This window comes from Equus caballus, chromosome 13 (genome assembly GCF_041296265.1).
Source record: "Equus caballus isolate H_3958 breed thoroughbred chromosome 13, TB-T2T, whole genome shotgun sequence".
In the NCBI taxonomy this organism is placed as follows: domain Eukaryota; kingdom Metazoa; phylum Chordata; class Mammalia; order Perissodactyla; family Equidae; genus Equus; species Equus caballus.
In genome coordinates, this window is record NC_091696.1 from 30,574,072 (window position 1) to 30,592,226 (window position 18,155).

Here is an 18,155-nt window from a genome sequence, read left to right on the forward strand (position 1 = left end):
CCTCTTCCATGGAACCTTCCTGGAGCATCTCCCCCAACTCCCCAGCTTCCAGTGCTATCTCAGACCCAGCTCTGGTAACGCTGGTCTTGCCTGTTTACATTACTGTCTCCCCACCACCAGGGAGCAGTCTGCCCCAAGCTGGACCTGGCACTAAGCTGGCAAGACTAAATATTGTGATTTAAAAGAGAGAAATGCAGTTGCACAACAATGTGAATATACTTAACAGTACTGAACTCTATTTGAAAATGGCTAGGATATAAATATTGATATGTGGATTTTACCATGATTTTTTTAAAAAGAGAAATGCAAAGTCAAATTACACTGAGATACCACTTGTCACCTATCAAATGGTAAAATTCAAAGCATCTGTTAACACAATATTGGCAAGGCTGTGGGTAAGTGGGCATCACTTCTGTGGAAGCCACTCTGATGGTGGATACCAAGATGACAAATACATAGACTTTTTGACCCAGAAATTCCACTTCTAGGATTTTATTCTATAGATATGCTGGCCCATGAGTGAAATAATAGAAGTTCAAGGTTATTAACTGCAGCATGTTTACAATAGCAAAAGATTGGAAACAACCTTAATGTCCAAGAGTAGGGGACCAGTCCAATCAGTTATGACACAATTTCATCCAATGAAATAGTATGCAGCCATGACAAAGAAAAAGGCTTTTTATGGACTTACACAGAATCATCTTCACAACCTCGTGTTAACTCAAAAAAGGTACAGAGCGGCATGTATGGAATGCTTCCATTTGAGTGGAAAAAAAAGAGCTTATATATGTTTGTTTATTTGTGCTAATATAAATTATTTCTGGAAGACTGCACAAGAAAGGGGTAACTATGGTGACCTCTGACGGGGTTGCTGTGAGGCAGAGGAGGGCAGGAATAGGAAAGACTTATTTCTCAACATTCATCCTTCTGTGCGTTTTGAATTTTGTACCATGTGCATATGTTACCTACTCAAAAGAATATATTAAAATAATATCTTTTTTAAGTAAAGGCAACCATTAGGTTTCCTTCAGTGCTCTCCAGAAGAAGAAAGGAGGCAGGACTAAGGGGGATGCCATCCAGGACCAGAGCTGGTGTGTTTGGCGAGAGGCAGACCTGGGTCTGCAGTGAGGGGAATGGGGCGGGCTAGGCAAAGAGCCACAGAGTCTTGCTTCCTCCACTGCTGTCTTCTCATGGGGCTTAGCTCAGACCCAGCAATATGCCGCCAGAAAGCCTTGCTGGAAGGCGAGGGTGAGTCTGGAGCCTGAGCCAACTGCAGGGGAAAATGCAGACAGTGATGAGGCCTGGTGTGTCCAGAGGTGGAAAGGCCATTCATTAAATCAATAAATATTTATTGAACCTCTACTATATACCGTGGTGATACAACTATGACTAAGATCAACGATCTCTGGCTTCACAGCCTTGTAGGGGAGACAGACCAGTGTAGTGAGATTGGTGCCGTGACAGGGCATGGTCAGAAGGTTGTGAGAGCTCAGGTTCATGTCCCAGGGGAAGTGTGGTCTCCACTAAGACCTGGAAGATGGGAAGGAGTTAGGCAGGTCAGTTGTGGGGACAAGAGTGGCCTAGACAGAGGTGTGTGCAAAGGCTGGAGTGTGCTGAAGAAGGGAGAGTGTGGGAAGAACCAAGGTGGGTAGGTGAACAGGGCTGGGCAAAAGCCTTGCAGATCAGGGTGAGTTCAGAATTCACACAGGAGCCACAGGAAGCCATTGGAGGGTTTTAAGTAGTGGATCCGCGTGTTCTGGTTTGTTCTTGCTGAAGGAAGAGTGAATAGAGAGAGATCAACCAGTCCACAGGGTGTTGCAATAAACCAGGCGAGACATGGGGTTGGCTTGAACGAAGGGGCAGCACCAGAGGGGGAGGGAAATGGATGGAGCTGAGATTTACGTGGAAATTGAGCCAACAGGCCTTGATTATGAGTTTGTCAGGAGAGAGATAGGGAGGGGTCTAGAGAGGATTCCTAGGTTTTTGTGTTGAGCAGAGCATCTGGAGGCTCTGTGAGACCACTTACTGTGACAGAAAGGAGGAGCAGGTTCGGTGTAGGAGAATTGAGAGCTTCATTTGGGATCCATTGAGTTTAAGATGTTTTTGGAGATACGGAGACATGAAGCAGGAAGTTGGGTAGAGGAGTCTGGAGCTCAGAGGGGAGGGCTGGGCTGGAAATATACATTTGTGAGTCATCAGCATATAGATGGTATTTAAAGCCATGAGACTGGATGAGATCACCTCAGGAAACAGTATAGACAGAAAAGAGAAAGTCCAAGGCTGAGCTGGTTAGAGAAGGAGGAGTCCCAAAAATTGGTGAGCATGGCTCCCATGGCTGGAGCCAGGGAGGTGTGCCCTCTGCTGAGAGACAGACAGAATGAACAGAGAAGTAACCACTATATTTGGCAAGTTAAGAGGTCACTGGTGGACTTGGCAAAAGTGGCTTCAGTGGAGCGGTGGGGAGTGGAGACAGCAAGTATAGACAGCCCCTTAGGGGTTGTCTATCTATACTCCAATGCTATGCATCCATGAGTTCTCTCCCCTGTGATCAGGCCCTGGTGATTTCTAGCTAAGCCATAAATGGAGCCCAGAACATAGCAGGAGCTCAATACATTTATTTAATGGTTGGATGAATAAATGAATGGACAATTCACTGCTTGTGTCAAAAGGGCTTTGTCTGGTAGAGAGCTTAGCTGTATTCTTTTGAAGCAACTGAGGAGACTGCAACATCTACTCCAAAGGCCAAGGGCTCTGGCCGGTTTTTCCCAGCCAAACTGAGGAGCAGCTGCATACATGCTGAGGGGGAGCCCTGGCCCAGAGCCAGAACCAGGTGGAGTCCCTGCTGCCTTGAACATGCCTGTGACTTTGCTTAAGTCTCTTCTTCTTTCTTAGAAAGGATCAGTGGGGCCAGCCTCGGTGGCTTAGTGGTTAAGTTCAGGAACTTCGGTGACCTGGGTTCTGCTCCTGGGTGTGGACCTACACCACTCTGTTAGCAGCCATGCTGTGCTGGTGGCCCACATACTGAAAAACAGAGGAAGATTGGCATGGATGTTAGCTCAGGGTGAATCCTCCTCAGCAAAAAAAAAGAAGGGATCAGTGTAGGGGAAACAGGCCCACATGAGCCAGCCCCACAAGGCCCCATAGATGTTACTTTGCCTCCTCTTTCCCCTCTTTTTTCCTCTTTGGGCTTTTTTCTTATTTAGGGTTTAAAAGCTGACAGTGACAGGTGTCTCCCAGGGTTGCTGTGAGGAGAATGGGTGGGCTGTCTCTGAGGGCAGGAAAGATGAAGCGTGGGGATCCAGTGGCAGAGGGAGCCTTCAGCAATAGGGCAGAGGTCCTCATACATGTCACATTCACATGCCTGGCGTGGGGGATGTCATAGAACTGGGTCTGTCAGAGGCTGTTGAACAGGCATCTGTGTAGTAAAACAGGAGACCCTGAAGCGTCCTTGGTCTTGAAGTAGGGTGGGACACATCTGTGACAGACAGGCCTACCTGCCAATCAGAGGGGAGCTAACTCTAAGAAGCTGAGAGGGGGCCGCAGGAGTGAAAGTGGCTGTTGAGAAGTGACAAATAAGAGAAAATCGGGGACTAGAAAGAAGAAGTGGGATGGCCCTTGAGGGAGCCCATCCAGAGAGGGGAGCCTGCTAAGCCTTTGTGCATGACCCAGAGACCTGCCTTGGGACTTCCTCTGCCATTCCCCCAGCAATACTCCAGGCCTGCAGCACCTGATGCAACCTGTGGGAAGAGGCCGAAAGAGGGCCTGGAGTATGGGAGCCGTGCCTTCCTGGGGTGGAAAGAGGGAAACAGGCAGGCAGGCAGGCGTGGACACTGCTGCCATCTAGTGGGAAAAACCTGTTATTTCTCTTGGTTCCCAGCTCCAGGGTAGTCCTCAGCTGAGCACTAAGCGATGGGGTTGAGGGAATGGGGGAGACCTCTGTGCCTCTGAATTTGGGGACACAAGGCCAGGGCGAGCCTCATGGAGGAAAATACACTCCCCTTGGAAGTATGCATTGCTCACATTACGTTGTTTCTCCGTGCCTTGGTTCTCTCTTCTGTATAATGAGGGCAGTACCTACCTAAGGGTTGTGATTAGGTGAGTCAATCCATGCAAAGTACTTGGCCTAGTAACATGCTCAGTAAATGCTACCTGTGGTCGATCTTGGGGTTAACTGGAGGTGTTTTGCCTGCCCAACCCCAAACTGCCTGCTATACAAATGCAGCTTTCCTTAGTCAGGCTTTCAGCAAAATTGTCCTACCAAGTCCCTTCCTATTTCTAAGTTCTGGGGCTGCCACTGTTACTGTTTTATCCTCAGCATCATCCCAAAGGATGAAGGCTCTGTGGGTCCCAATCTCTCCTCTTCCCCGAGTCGGGGGCTTAGGGGAAGGCTCCCAGCTCCTAGCTCTCTCTCCCCTCACCCCAGAGCTCATGATCAGAACGGCTCCAGGCTGTGACATCATAGAGCCTCCACCCCTGCCACAGGAGTGGAGGGGTCATGAGGCTGTGGCAGTGGGTGTGGGGGTGGGTGTGGCTGGTTGGGCTAGGAGCCACAGAAACAGGTGGGAAGCTGTCCTGGGAGCAGTGGGAAGGAGGAAGGCTTGGGGGGAAAGGGTCAAGCCCCCTGAGGGGCAGGGGGTGCCAAGCCTGGGCTTTTCTCTTTGTGTTCCATGCTTCTCTCCCATCCTCCCCATCCAACGTGGGCCTTCCCATGGAGAACTGAGCTGATCCTCGAGAAGTTCTTGGAACAAAATCAATCCCCTCCATAGCCATGCAAAGGCTGCGTGGGTCTGCCTCAGTCTCTTAGGGTGGGAGACAGGGGTCTGCTCAGCTTTTGCCATAGACTTTGCTCTGGGCCCTCAGCACCCAGCCCAGAGAGTGCCAAGATCTTGGCCCCAGAAGCAGAGCCTCCGCTCTTCATAGACGGAACTGACTTCTTTGATTACCCAGACTTGGACCAAGCCAGGCTCCTGGCACTGGCCCAGTTTATTGGAGAGAGACCTGTCGTCTTTGATAACTCAGGTATGAACCAGCTTGAGAAGGGGCCTTCCTCCTTGCCAGGGCCTGGAGGAAAGCTGCCCTTGACCCTTCTGTTGGCGATGAGGCCAGAGTCCCCGTCTTCCCCTCCTTGTCTAGCAGATTCCAAGTCTGAGTTCTTCCATCACATCCTGGTGGGTGCTCTGGTACTGGCCTTCTTCTTCCTCCTTTTCCAGTTCTGCACGCACATGTAAGGACTTCCCCCCTGCTCCTGGCCCCACCCACCTCAGCCTTCCTTGGGAAAGGCTGAAGGACCCAAAAGCCTAGGGAGGCAGTGTGTGACCTCCCACCTCTGATCTCCTTACCCCATAGGAGCTGCCAGAAAGGGGCCTAAAGAGCTGGACAAGGGCCCTGCACTCTGCCAAGTGCCCAAAACTGCCCTTGTCTCCAGGTGATGAATAAACATCCTTGCTTTTTTCTTCCCTGACTGCTCAGTGATCAGCCAGGGGGTCTTGCCCCATCCTATGGTCATCAGTGCTTTCTATTCCCAGTCTCCTCCCTGCCCCCGCTGCTCCCTTCCCAGCCCCAAAGAACTGGGTGAAGAGGGCCTTGGTGGCGGTCACACAGATCATCTTTATTAGCAGTCTGTAAAGCACCTCCCAGGGTCCCCCTGACCCCAGACTGGAGGAAGCCTTGAGAGATGTGTAGCACCAGGGACATGCCAGGGCCCGAGAGCAAGATGTGCAGCCTGACGGGGAAGGGCTCAGCGCCCCTCACCTGCCCCCGGGGTTACTCAGTGCTGGGAAGGCTGAGGGGGGAGAAGCCACCTCCCTCCCCCCACCCCAACAAACTAGTTTGAATTTGGGTGAATAAATAAATAAGACTCCTCAGGCTGGCCTCCCTTGGAGAGGAGCTGTGTGGGCAACAACCCCCACACGAGGCCCATGGGATTCGTTGGGGTCCCCTCCCTCCAAGATGACAGGGAGCTGAGAGAGTTTGCAGCAGGGGTGCTGGGATGGCCTTGGTATCAGGGCCTCCCCCATGTTCTTTGACTCCTGGTCCCCTTGGGTCCCCATCGGTCTCCTCACAGCCCTCAAGCCCTCAGCGGATGGGAAGTGGTGCCCCTTTCTCTGTCCTTCCCTTCTCCAGGGCCCCAGGGTTGGTATAGAAGAAGCGGGTATGCAGGAAGGGGTTCGCTACCCTCAGCTCAGGCACAGTGGGGAGAAGAGGTCCTTTCTCCCTGCCTTCCATTTCACTCAGGCCCTGAGGGGAGATGTCCCCACCCCTTTGGAGTCCATCTGTCACTCCTGGGGCTGTCAGAGCAAGAGGCCCCTGGTTCCCCCCACCCACCCAGCAGCCCAGGGCCTTGTCCCCACAGGGGGAGGGGAGTGGGGAGAGTCCCCTGGCTCCACCCTCAGTCCTTGGTCTGGCAAGGAGAGGGCGGCGGGGTGCCCCGGGGCCGGAAGAGGCGGCAGGCCCCGCGGCAGATGAGGAAGAACCAGTAGAGCTGAGGGGCGAGCAGCAGCGCGGCGCCCAGGTTGACGTGGGCCGGGATGGCGAGAGGCACTGCGAACAGGGGCAGGCCGGCGTGCCGCCCGTAGGCCCAGTACAGATAGGGGAAGAGCAGCACCCGGCAGCAGAGGAAGCTGAGCAGCATCAGGGCGCCGTTCACCTTGTGCAGCAGCGTGTGCTGCTGCTTGTACTGCGGGAGGGGGCGGGGCAGAGAGCAGGGGGCGGGGTCAGGGCGCAGGGGCGTGCCCCCGGCTCAGCCCCCGGGCCCCGCCTCCCCGCCCCGCCCACCTCCCTGCCTTTCCCGTCGCGACAAGGGCCAGTTTAAAGGCCCCAGAAGCTGCCTCCCCGCATTCTGCCGCCTCTGTTCTACCCCGCCCAAAGCCCCTCCCAGACCTGACAGTTTGCCTGTCCTTTAAAGAATCCCTGAAAGTACCTAAAAGTGCCTGCCCTACCCGTGTCCTCCTGTCAGGCTCATATAGCCTCAGGTACCCTCTCACCTGGATGAGGATTTTGCCAAGGCAGACAAAGGGGGTGCTGACCTCTGCCATCAGCAAGCAGCCGAGAAAGAAATCTCCCTTGCCCTGACGCCACACCTGAGAAGAGAGAAAGGAAACAGCCTGGCCTCACCCTGGATTCCTGGGTAGTGCCTGCCCTCCCTCTCTCCTCTCTGTCACTTTCGGAGATGCTTAACTCTGAAAGTCTGAACCGTGTGCGGTAACAAAGCCAGGAGCCTTACCTCGCTGTGTCCCTCCCACAACCCTACAGGTAAGACTCTATACCTTATATTATAAATGAGGAAACTGAGCCTCAGAGACATACGACAGCAGCTCCAAAGCACCACAGCTGGGTATGGTCCAGCAGGCCAGGCTGACCGCAGACCCTCTTGCTGTCGGGCTGGTCTGGTGCTCAGTAAATCCTCGATGGACCCTGCATTCTGGGCCCGCCCGGCTGCTGCAAACTGGACTCAGGGCTTCAGAGTCTTCTGCAGTGCTGGCAGGAGCAGAACATGGGGGCCCTGGCTCTCAGCATTCCCAACTCACCACCGACAGCGGAAAGCACACGAGCACCATGACGGCATGGTGGAGCACCATGAGGAACTCCTTGTGCAGGTAGCCGCGTGCCACAGCCCAGGTGCTGCCCGAGGCTTTGGCTCCCGCTTCATCTCCGTGCCCCTTGACCTGGTGCTTGTGCCAGTGACAGAGGAACATGGCGTAGATGTCATAGATGAAGTAGGGCACTGCAAACTGCGTGTAAGCAGAGGAAAGCCAGTGTCTGTTGGGCAGAGAAAAAGAGAAAGAGAGGGATCAAGGAGGACGGGAGATGGACAGAGCAGCTCCAGGTGCTGGGGTCAGTGTAGATGCATCACATGAGTCAGATCTCAAGTGATAGTCACAACAACCGGAGATGGAAGTGGACTCCCAAGTTACATGACGGAACCCACAGGTTGAGAGCGAGAAACTTGCCCAAGGTCACATGGTCACACAGCTGGTAAGCAGTAGTGCTGGGATTCACACCCAGCCTGTCTAACCTCAGAACCACCCATTTTTCCTATTCACGCATTCGTATTCTCTCTCTGTCTGCAAGTTGGTGGGAGAAAAAAGCAGACAGACCAAAGACAGCCACAGACCCAAGGGCAGAGGTGGAGTGAGAAAACAAGCTCAGGTGAGATATGAGAGACAGCCGAGGTTAGGATAAATAGCAGAAGAGGTGAGAGATGGAGAGAGATCATATTTGCTAACATTAAGTGACTGCTTATTGCATCCAGGCACTATTCTAATATTCTAAATCTTTTTTTGCATAAACTTATTTACGCCCCACAAAAGCCCTATAAAAAGTAGGTATGGTTGTCATCCCCATTTTACAGATAAGGAAACCGAGAGGCTAGGTAACCTGACCAAGGAATAAACATGAGAAGTCTGGCCCCATAGCTCTTGCTCTCAGCCCTGCTGTCTCCTAGAAGATTCAAGACAGGTGTCACAGACAGGCCCCGTTGGGCGAGTTGCTGGTGCTGTCAGTGGTGCTTGTTCTGCCTGAATGTGGCCCAATCTCTTGTTTTTTCAGGCCCAGCCAAGCATTAGGGAGAAAATGCTGAGCGAAAGGAGCCAAGAGCAGATAAAGTTCTATGTACTTTGAGAGTAAACAAAAATGAAAAGTGCATGAATATGCAACATTGCATTTTTCTTCTTGAATCAGCACATTGAGCACCTTCTCTTAAATCCTGTAGTCCGGTGACAGGTCTGAGATGGGGGTGGGAGGTCAAAGAGGCAGGCCCAGGGGAACTCACCCAGGTAGGTGGAGGGACAAAAGCAAAGTCATCCAGAAGTGAAACACAAAAAGAACTGAGACCAAATATGATGAGCTGCTGAAGGGAGAAGTGGAGTGAGCTCTGGCGGGAGGCCAGCTAAGGCCTGGGGGTGAGATGGAAGCAGAATGTGAGCCTGGGGGTGGCTGGCCTGGAAGGAAGCAGGCAGCCCACTCTAACAGGCATGATTTCAGGAAAAGAGAAGCTGAGACCCATGCTGGAGTGTGTGACCAGGAGTGAGAGAGAGAGGGAAGGGAGGTGCAGCCCAGGTTAGAGGGCAGGAAAATGGAAAGGGGTCCAACTGGCCTGAGAGAAGTTAGAGCAGGGAGAGGCCCAGAGAGAGCTGGCTGCAGCAGACACACTGGGACCACTGGCTGTGAGGGGACCAGGACCACCAGGCCCTGGGCTGCAGTGTGAAAGGCTAACCCCCTTCTCAGCAATGAGGTGCTCAGAAGGAGGAACAGCTGTTGCCCCTGGATTAACCCTGATCCTTCCCACCCACCTGAGGATTAAAGGGAGGAGGGACAAAAACAGACTTGGGGGGAAAGAAATGTAAGAGCCGGAAGGTGACCTCGGTAAGAAGGCAAGAGGAGGAAGTGTGCAGGGATCCAGGCTCATCTTGGACCCAAGGGTGGGAAGTGGGGAGAGGGCAGGAAGAAGCCAAGTCATCAGGAAGGGTCTGAAGAAAGAGTTAAGTATCCACTGTGTATGAGCCAGAACTGCCCTGGGCATTTGACACACACAACTCAATTCCTCCTCACAGCAGCTATTCCAGGCAGGGATGGACCTCACTCCACAGATGAAGGAACTCATCTGCAGGGGAAGAGGGGGCGCCTCCAGGTAAGGGTCATCCAGACAGTGTCCCTGGGGCTCAGTGGCTGCCAGAGAAGGGAGCAGGGCCAGAAGTTAAGCATGGGATGTCGTCAGCACCCTCAAAGGCAACACTGCAGCAGCCCATGGGTCACCTAGAGCTGGCCCGTCAGCACCACGGACAGGGCCCCTCTCCTTCCTCCTCCTGCCCCACCACGGAGGCCTGGGCTTTCCCGGCAAGCACCAGGCATTGCAGCAGCTGCCAGTGCCAAATTTTGGCCTCTTCACACACACACACCCCACTGCCTAACCATTAGTGGCCTTGTTTGTCATTTTCATCTCTCTCCTCTCATCTCCCTCTTCTGCACAGAGCTGGGGCTGGACACCTGGATTTTGGGAGGAGGTGAGGGGTGAGCCCGTCCTGAGGAGGGAGGCACCTCAGTTGCATGCTGGTTGGAAACAGGGCCTGCGGGGTGTAAAGACGGGAAAAGGTAAGGGAGAAGACAACGTTCAGAACCTACTATGATACAAGAGGCCAGGAAGTCTAGGAGCTGCTTTGAGAATCCTTTTTGACCCCCATTCCTCCTTCTGGTTCTGACCTTTAAGGACAGGATGAGGATAAATTTATCCCCAGGTGTTGAATTGCAGCTATTGCAGTTAACTTGCTCAGGCCCAAGTGACCACTGAAGGAGTCCCCTGGAAGGCCTGGGATACTCAGGGTCACACACACACACACACACACAGAGGTGCTGGAACGTGGACAGATGTGGTCTCACAGCACTTACTGGTCATCAATGATGTGCTTACAGGAGGTGGAGACGATGTAGCCAGCTGTGGAGGCCATGACGGCTTGGACAGAGGACACTAGCCTAGGGAGGAAGAAAGAGCAGTGGTAGAGGAGGAGATACGCCCTTGTTGTCTCCTCTTTACTTTCCAGTTCCTGTGCTTCAGACTCAGTCACTTCTCAGGCTGGTCCCTACCCATCTTTCCCTGAGGCTGCCTTGCCCAGGGCTCACCCTGCTCTTCAGGCCCCTGGGCTTGCCTAACTGCTGTACTCAGTTCACCCTGTTCCCCACTGCCATCTCCCTTCCCTCAGTTGTGGACACTGAGTCACCTTCCTCTCAGGAGGACACCAGGGAGGTCATCTTGAGGTGAGACAGTGCTGAGAATGTGTGGCTGATAACAAGGCCCCTTCCTGGGCAGGGGCAGGGGGACAACACAGGATGGCAAGGGGAAGCCCTGAGCCTGTTCTCGCACCACTCAGCCACCCAGTCATCATGCTGGCCACCAACCAGCCCCTCAGTGACCCCACATTACCCCTGACCACTTTCCCCGCTCTCCCCTTGACTGCCGCCATGCTCCCCTCCCCAACTCTGGCCCTTATTCCAGCGTTGTACAGAATTCTATCATTCACTCCTCTGTCCCTTGTCCCCCTAAACACATGCCCTGAACAATACATGGCTCTCTGCTCCATGGCTGGTTCCCTAATATCTTATAGGAATATTTTAGTCACATGCGGGCCCTGTTTTGGAGGGTGGGAGGGTGAATGAGGAAAGGAAAGAAAAGCAGCCTGAATACTAGTAGACCATATGGCAGGGTTTGGATGAGGTCTCCTGGGATGGCAAGTAAGGCAGTGAGGAGAGAAGGAAGCTTGGAGGTAAAGCCCACTGGCCACTCCAGGAGCCCTCAGTCCCCACTGGGCCAAGGGTCCAGAGAAGGGCTGAGGTCCCTTCCATCCTCATAAAGCCTGGGAAGGGGACAGGGGCAGAGGGGGAGGGATGCAGTTTACCTGGCTGAGACAATGACCGCGTCGGCCTCCTCCCAGCGCAGCTGGGGCAGCCGCTGGAGTGTATTCTTGGAGAGGAGGAAGAGTCCGGGGAACACCACCCCCCCAGCCACCATTGGGGCCAGCATGGTGGCTCAGGCCTTGGGCAGGGAGATGAGCAGCCGTGGAGGGACAGGGAGGCCAAGCTGAAGGGACTAGAGGTAGAGAAGGGACGCCAAGCCAGAGAAGGAGAGAGAAAAAGAGAAAGGGGCACAAAGGGGACAGGGCAGATGGAGGTTGGGGGCTAGGGGAGTCAGACCGGAGGAAGGGAGAAAGGGAGTTAGATGAGACTGGGGAAAGGGGCAGACGAGGGAAAGGGAGGATCCAAGAAAGGGAGCAGGAGAACAGTGAGCCAGAGGGATGGAAAGAGGAGAGGAGGGAGGACTTGGTGAGAGGACAGAGAGGGAGAGGGTACCGGAGGAGGAGGATGTGGATGGGGGAGGGGAGGGAGAGCTGGAGCAGGTGGGGAGGGGGGGCTTACGTGGAGAGACTGGGAGGGCCTGAGAAGGCGAGAAGGCGGAGTGGGGGGTGGGACTGTGGTGCCAGCCCTTGAAAGGGAGGGAGAGAGGGAGGGAGGGAAGGGAGACAGAGGAGTGGCCCGGCAAGTGGTCAGTGGTCAGCACTGCTCTCCCGCCTCTCGAGGCCGCCACAGTCCCTGCTGCCCAGTGCGGAAGCTGCACAGGGCATTATAGAGAGTTCATGCCCAGCCCCCTGCCCCCTCGGTGGGGAGGAGGAGGGGGAGGGGAAGGCACCAGCTTGGGGAGGGCGAGGGACGGGTGGGGAAGTGATGGCACTGACCAGACACCAAGAAACCGGACCTGCAGCAGCATCTCCCCATGCAGCTCTGAGCCACAGCAGCGGCTGCGACAGAGATGGGGGGAGCAGAGAAAGAGGGAGGGGGAGGCCCTTAAAGAGACAGCAGCCGCAGCACAGGGGGCTGCTGGGGACAAGGACCAGGGGAGGGTTGGCTCTCCTCTTGGGGAGGGAGGTGGCCCAGGGTTCCCTGGCCAGCTGGGAGGGGGCTGTGAGCCCCCAGATGGACCTGACCCTGTTCGCCACCAGCACTTTGCAAATGCCTGCCATTTCCTCCTCTGCCAACCCTCCCAACGTGTTCCTCAGTGGCCTGCTGGGGTCCCAGCTTAGGGGTGCCCACTCCAGCAGAGAGAGAGAGGATTCCCTGGAGGGGATCGGAATAGGAGGGAGCGGAAGAAAGTGGTGCATCTTGCTGTCTCCAAAGGATGAGTTTAAGGAATGGATGAGAATAAAAACACCTCAAAACCTATCTTCAGACTCAGAGACCCCCCTGCAGGTCCTTCACGGCAATGGGAGGAAGGGAAGCTCTAGGTATACATGAGGTGTCTCTAGATCCTGACTCCTGAAAGACCGTCCCGTGATTCTGGCTAACTGTGGTACCAGCACTGAGGTAACAGTTCTTGTCCTCTTTTTACATGTCAAGAAATGGTCCTGAGGCCTTCAGTGACCCTCCCCAAGGTCACATAGTTAAGAAGAGGCAGAAACCGTCTCATAGTAGGTGTCATAGTGGCTGCAGGATTTGAAGAGGATAGGGAAACTGCCTCTCTGAAAACCCACCTTGAGCCCAAGGATGCCCCTGCCCCTGCCTTCAGGCTGCCTGGCCTCTCCTGGCCTTCCCTAAGCACCGGTCACTGTGTTTTTCTCCAAGTTTATTATGCTCCTGACTCCCCTTTCTACTGGACTTCACAGAACAGTTGTTTGGAGTGGGAAAGGACCCCATGAATTGGCTGGTTCAAGCCCCTCACTCAACTGCAAGGAAACCAGGCCCAGTGTTTGGCCAGGGTCACGCTGTAGGTCAAAAGCCCAGCCAGAACCAGACCAGCCTCCAAGCTGCTCCTAACCCTTTCAAGTTGCCTCCCTGGAATTAGGCCTTCCCATCCCTGTCCTGTGGACTTCTGAATGATGTGGGGCCTGCTATCCAAACCATACTTTGGTCTTCATGCCTGCCCTAAGACACGCCTCAATTAGCAACCCTATAATTTGTCTCTGCAAGCCCATTCCACTTCCCCAAGTGAGTCAAAGGGCTGGGATTTGCAATTTTGTGCTGCCCTCTAGTGGCAGGCTTCAGAAACAGAGCCTGAGACGTCTCTGGCTTTAGGCAGAAGGAATTAGGGGTGATTTTAGAGACAATAGTGGACCTAGCTTCCTGACCTCAGGGCTGCACTTAGGGGGAAAGGGGACCCAACTTCCTGAGTGTTTACTTTGTGCTGGGCCTGGGACAGTTTATGTTCATTCTTACTTGATCTTCCCAGGTGGTAGTATCTTTGTTTTATGGACAAGAAAATGAGTCTTAGAGATTTAAAAAAACAAAAGACAAAAAAAATTGTCCAAGATAAGACAGCTTTATGGGAATTGGCAAAGCTGGATTTCAAACCCGTGTTTGCATGTCTCCAAAGCCGAAGATGAACAAAGCTACAGGAAGATGCTGAGTTGGGGGCAGGATGGTTGATGGTAGGCCGCCATGACTGCTCATCGGAGGACCACAAACCTGGCTTCACTTTGGATGATGTGGATTTAAGCAGGCAGAGGTAGCTTTTCATCTTTCAGGAACTCACCTAGACACCCAAGTAAATTCTGCCTTCTGCTCGCTCCCTCTCCTACCTAAGGTTTGATGATAGCTCACAGGTATATTACATTTTGTCAAATAAGTCACAAATTGGCAGCAGAGGGACCCAATCCAGCCCACAAACATGTTTTGTTTGGCCAGTATGGTGTTGCCAGTACAGTATTTTCTTAAATTCTAAGTTATTTGTCAGTTTGAAAATTAGGAGATTTCACATAAAAGCTCAACATTTTGAAGGAAAGAATTAGAAGATCAGACAACGTTGGGCCCACATTCTAATTCCATACTGTTTGGCGAGAGCTGAGCCGCTGCTCCCTGCCTCCAGTGTGATGTTTCTACATGAGTCCCACATTTCATGCAGTCCCCACAGAGCCTACGTCTCTTGGGTTACTTGCAGGAGTTTGCAACCCCTACTTTATAGACATCATACAATATCTCCATGAAGAATGGCAAGTGGACGTTCTCATTAAACCCATTTACAAATGAGGGCTCTGAAGTTCCGAGAGGTTAAATGACATGCAAAAGATCCCATAGCCAGGGTCTTTTGACTCCTAATCCCGCCCCCCCCCACGCCACCCCCCACACACATACACTCTGCTTCTGCTCTCCCCACTAACTCTTCCTGAAAGTAGATCAGCTTCACCAGCCCCAGCCCCAGGAAGGGGCCCCTCCCTCTGTTTTCTTACTTGGATGCCACCAAAACAGCCTCGGGTCTCTGCATCCGCAGGGTGGAGTGGTTCTGCAGGCCCCAGCAGAGGACAGTGAAGCTCAGTGGGAAGAAGACGCAGCCCAGTACGAAGAGCAGGGTCATGCCTCTCTGGGGTAGAGAAGGTGAGAAGAGATGGCCATGTGAACACCTCCGCACAGCGTCCCTCACACTCAAGAGACCCCCTTCATTCCAATAATTCAATGTCCCATGGGATCCATCCATCTGTAAACATCAAAAGCCACCAGGCGCAGCTCCTCCCTAATCTCTTTGGGATCCTTATTGCACTTTAAATATCCCTCATCCGAGGCAACTGGACAACCTAATGCCAACCATTTCATTCCTTTTCCCTGTAATCCCTGAAGCTGTTCTATACCTCCCAGTCCATCTCACGTCTTAAAATTCCTTCTCCTTCTCTTTCAAACCTAATGATGAGCCTGCTCTTTCTTTTACTTTTTTTTTTTTTTTGAGGAAGATTAGCCCTGAGCTAACTACTGCCAGTCCTCCCCTTTTTGCTGAGGAAGCCTGGCCCTGAGCTAACATGGTACTCATCTTCGTCTACTTTATATGTGGGACGCCTACCACAGTGTGGCTTGCCAAGCGGTGCCATGGCCGCACCCGGGATCCGAGAAGTGGAACGTGCGAACTTAACCACTGTGCCACCAGGCCACCCCGAGCCTGCTCTTTTTTAACTCCACCCCATTCTATCCTCTGTCCCCCTACCCTAAGCCCTTTGTGTCACCTCTGCCTTCTCCTACATCCTCACCTCTGAGGGGCAAGGTGGAGGCTAGAGAGGAAGGCTGGTGATTCTCATCAGCACCCAGAACTTGGAAAAAGGAAGAGGAGAGTTCAAATTGTAAAGATATTGAAATTTAAAAATAATATTTCTTTAAAAAGAAAAACCAAAGTATTAGCTATTAAAAAAGAAGAAAAGAAACAGGATAACCCCTGAAAACATATATATTTACATATGTTATTTTTGTCTGGAAAAGCCTCCCCTCCCGTCCACTCCAGAGAGGGGAGGGGTGGGGAAGGCCTAGGAGGAATGTAAGGAGTCAGGGCCTGCCATCCCGCACCCCTTAAGCGGCTTTGAGGGCACCTTCTCAGGATATAAGCAAGGTGTCAAACTGCAAGGTCACGAGGCCGAGGCAGCTCGCTGAGGCAGTTGGAGAGGGCAGAACATCACCCTCCCATTGGCTGACTGGTGGAGGGTTTGGAATATGCCATCCTCCCATTGGCCCACCTCTTGACACATGTGCCCTATCACGTGCTTCCTGGCGGAGAAGCCTGTTCTGTTGCGGGGGGGGGGGGGGGGGGGGGGGGGGTGGGGGGGGGTGGGGGGGGTGGGGTGTAAAGCCTTCTAATGTAGAACTGACCAATTAGAATTCGTCGATGGCTTGATGGACAGCTGTGTTTCAGGGGCGGAGCTGAGAGAGGGGAAAGGAAGGGGGGCGGGGGGGGGGGGCGGGAATAAGAACAGCCTAAGTAGTTGTTGCTTTAAAAGGCAGTATAGGATAATAGTTAAGACGGCAGTGTCTACAGTGGGACCATCTGGGCGTCAAATTCAGACTCCACGGATAATAAAAGAAACATACTGTATGGCTCCGTTTGGATGAAGTTCAAAACATGCAAAATATCTTTGGTGAAAAATCAGAACAGCGTTTGACTTTGTGGGGAGGGATTGGCAGAGAGGAGACTCAGGGAGTCTTCTGAGGTGTTGGGAATGCCCTTATATTGATCATGGGTGTAAATGTATGTGAACTTTCTAAGGCAGACTCTTAAAATTTGTGGACTTTATTTAAATTAAGCTGGAATTTTAAAACTGCCACACAAATGTGGGCTTTGCCATTCCCTGAACGATGGTGGGCCAATCTCTGTGGGCCTCAATTCTTCATCCGTGAAGTTAGGATAATAGTAATGCCAACTCATTAAATGATACTTATGTAGCATTTACTGTGGACCAGACACTGATCTAAATGCTTAAAAATATAAAATCAGGGGCTGGCCCACTGGCGCAGTGGTTAAGTGCGCACATTCTGCTTCAGCGGCCCGGGGTTCACCGGTTCAGATCCCAGGTGCGGACATGGCACCACTTGGCAAGCCATGCTGTGGCAGGCGTCCCACATATAAAGTAGAGGAAGATGGGCATGGATGTTAGCTCAGGGCCATCCTGAAAGAGGAGGATTGGCAGCAGTTAGCTGAGAGCTAATCTTCCCCAAAAAACAGAAAAGCAAACAAACAAAAATAAAATCATTTCCTCAAAACTTTGTGGGTAGGGATTATTATTGTACCCATTTGACAGATGAAAAAACAGAGGCACAGAGAGGTTTGGTACCTTGCCCAAGGTTATACAGTCAGAAAGTAAATGAGGTAGGATTTTTTTTCAATCATATTTTCTGAATATATTGGTCTCTATAACGTTAAGAAGATGTAGAAAACTCATAAACTCATTTCCCTAAAGGAACTTGAAAGTTTAAAAATAAAAAAAGAAACAAAACATCATTGAGTACAATTTAGACATCTCAGTCACATTTTCAGAGCTTATCTGTGTTAATATTTCTTGCTTCTGTAGTTGCTCCATTTTTTCCCTTCTGGATAGGCCTCTGAAAATTAAAGGTTAAACCAAGAGCGAGATAAGATAGTTGAAGATGAGGCTGTAGTTGCCTAATCAGGATCCATTCTCACTATTTTTCTTATTTTGTTGGGGACTGAAATGTGTCTATTTAAAAAACTTTATTGCCGGGGGCCGGCCCTGTGGCCAAGTGGTTAAGTTTGCTCACTCTGCTTCGGTGGCTCAGGGTTTCGCCAGTTTGAATCCTGGGTGTGGACATGGCACCGCTCATCAAGCCACGCTCAGGCGGCGTCCCACATGCCACAACTGGAAGGACCCACAACTAAAATATACAACTATGTACTGGGGGGCTTTGGGGAGAAAAAAGAAAAAAATAAAATCTTTAAAAAAACCCTCTATTTCCCAGTCTTCGTTGCAGTTAGAGGTCTGGCCAATATGATGTAAGCAGAAGTCATTATGTGGGGTTATGGGGGAAGCTCCTTTTTAAAAGGGAGACAGTGCAGTCACAAAGAAAGAAATAGAGATGGCCCTCAAGCATACAGAAAAATACTGAACTGTTTGAAACCAGGCAGCCTGCCTGGAGTCTGCCCTGTTACCTTCCCAGCTCTTGTGTAAGCTCGTTTTGAGGATCAAATAGAGATAATGCATATAAACTACTTAGCACGGGGTCCAGGGCTTGTTAGCTACTATTATTATGAGCATCCGTGGTATATAAGGCACTAAAATACTAATATGCTTTCTATACATTCTCTCATTTAAGCATGACTACAATCTTATGAACGATCTCCCATTTTATAGCTGAGAAAACTGAGGCTCTGAGAAGCGAAATGACCTGGCCCAGGGTTGCAGAGTGCGTGG

At 52.1% G+C, this 18,155-nt stretch overlaps 2 protein-coding genes across 10 annotated transcripts; one reads left to right on the forward strand and one right to left on the reverse strand.

Annotated features, from left to right (window-relative positions):
- The first annotated feature begins 4,445 nt into the window (after window positions 1-4,445).
- C13H16orf92 (chromosome 13 C16orf92 homolog) lies at window positions 4,446-5,494 on the forward strand. Of its 2 annotated transcripts, none has more exons than XM_023616033.2 (4): window positions 4,446-4,559; window positions 4,861-5,019; window positions 5,134-5,224; window positions 5,347-5,494. In XM_023616033.2, the coding sequence occupies exons 1-4, from the start codon at window positions 4,496-4,498 to the stop codon at window positions 5,366-5,368; spliced, it is 336 nt and encodes a 111-aa protein (XP_023471801.1). In that variant the 5' UTR covers window positions 4,446-4,495; the 3' UTR covers window positions 5,369-5,494. The 2 variants fall into 2 exon arrangements, with proteins under 2 accessions (XP_023471801.1, XP_003362788.1); XM_003362740.5 differs by having other exon boundaries at window positions 5,137-5,224.
- A 93-nt stretch (window positions 5,495-5,587) lies between these two features.
- TLCD3B (TLC domain containing 3B) lies at window positions 5,588-15,928 on the reverse strand. Of its 8 annotated transcripts, none has more exons than XM_023616029.2 (7): window positions 15,825-15,928; window positions 15,492-15,551; window positions 14,706-14,836; window positions 10,384-10,467; window positions 7,527-7,758; window positions 6,984-7,079; window positions 5,588-6,676 (listed from the first exon to the last, which is right to left on the reverse strand). In XM_023616029.2, exons 3-7 carry the CDS (start codon window positions 14,828-14,830, stop codon window positions 6,389-6,391), a joined length of 825 nt encoding a protein of 274 aa, XP_023471797.1. In that variant the 5' UTR covers window positions 14,831-14,836; window positions 15,492-15,551; window positions 15,825-15,928; the 3' UTR covers window positions 5,588-6,388. The 8 variants fall into 8 exon arrangements, with proteins under 8 accessions (XP_023471797.1, XP_014585516.2, XP_014585515.2 ...); XM_014730030.3 differs by having other exon boundaries at window positions 15,802-15,894; XM_014730029.3 differs by having other exon boundaries at window positions 15,694-15,880.
- Between the last annotated feature and the right edge of the window lie 2,227 nt (window positions 15,929-18,155).

Bases quoted from the DNA above. Each gene is read 5' to 3' on its own strand.
- TLCD3B (XM_023616029.2), bottom strand. From the start codon at position 14,830: ATGACCCTGCTCTTCGTACTGGGCTGCGTCTTCTTCCCACTGAGCTTC. The intron at 10,468-14,705 runs GTAAGAAAACAG...CTTCCTCCCTAG, and splicing joins GCTGTTTTGGTGGCATCCAA to GCTAGTGTCCTCTGTCCAAG. The intron at 6,677-6,983 runs GTGAGAGGGTAC...CCCCTCCCGCAG, and splicing joins TTGGCAAAATCCTCATCCAG to TACAAGCAGCAGCACACGCT.
- C13H16orf92 (XM_023616033.2), top strand. From the start codon at position 4,496: ATGAGGCTGTGGCAGTGGGTGTGGGGGTGGGTGTGGCTGGTTGGGCTA. The intron at 4,560-4,860 runs GTGGGAAGCTGT...CTGGGCCCTCAG, and splicing joins GCTAGGAGCCACAGAAACAG to CACCCAGCCCAGAGAGTGCC. The intron at 5,020-5,133 runs GTATGAACCAGC...CTCCTTGTCTAG, and splicing joins TGTCGTCTTTGATAACTCAG to CAGATTCCAAGTCTGAGTTC.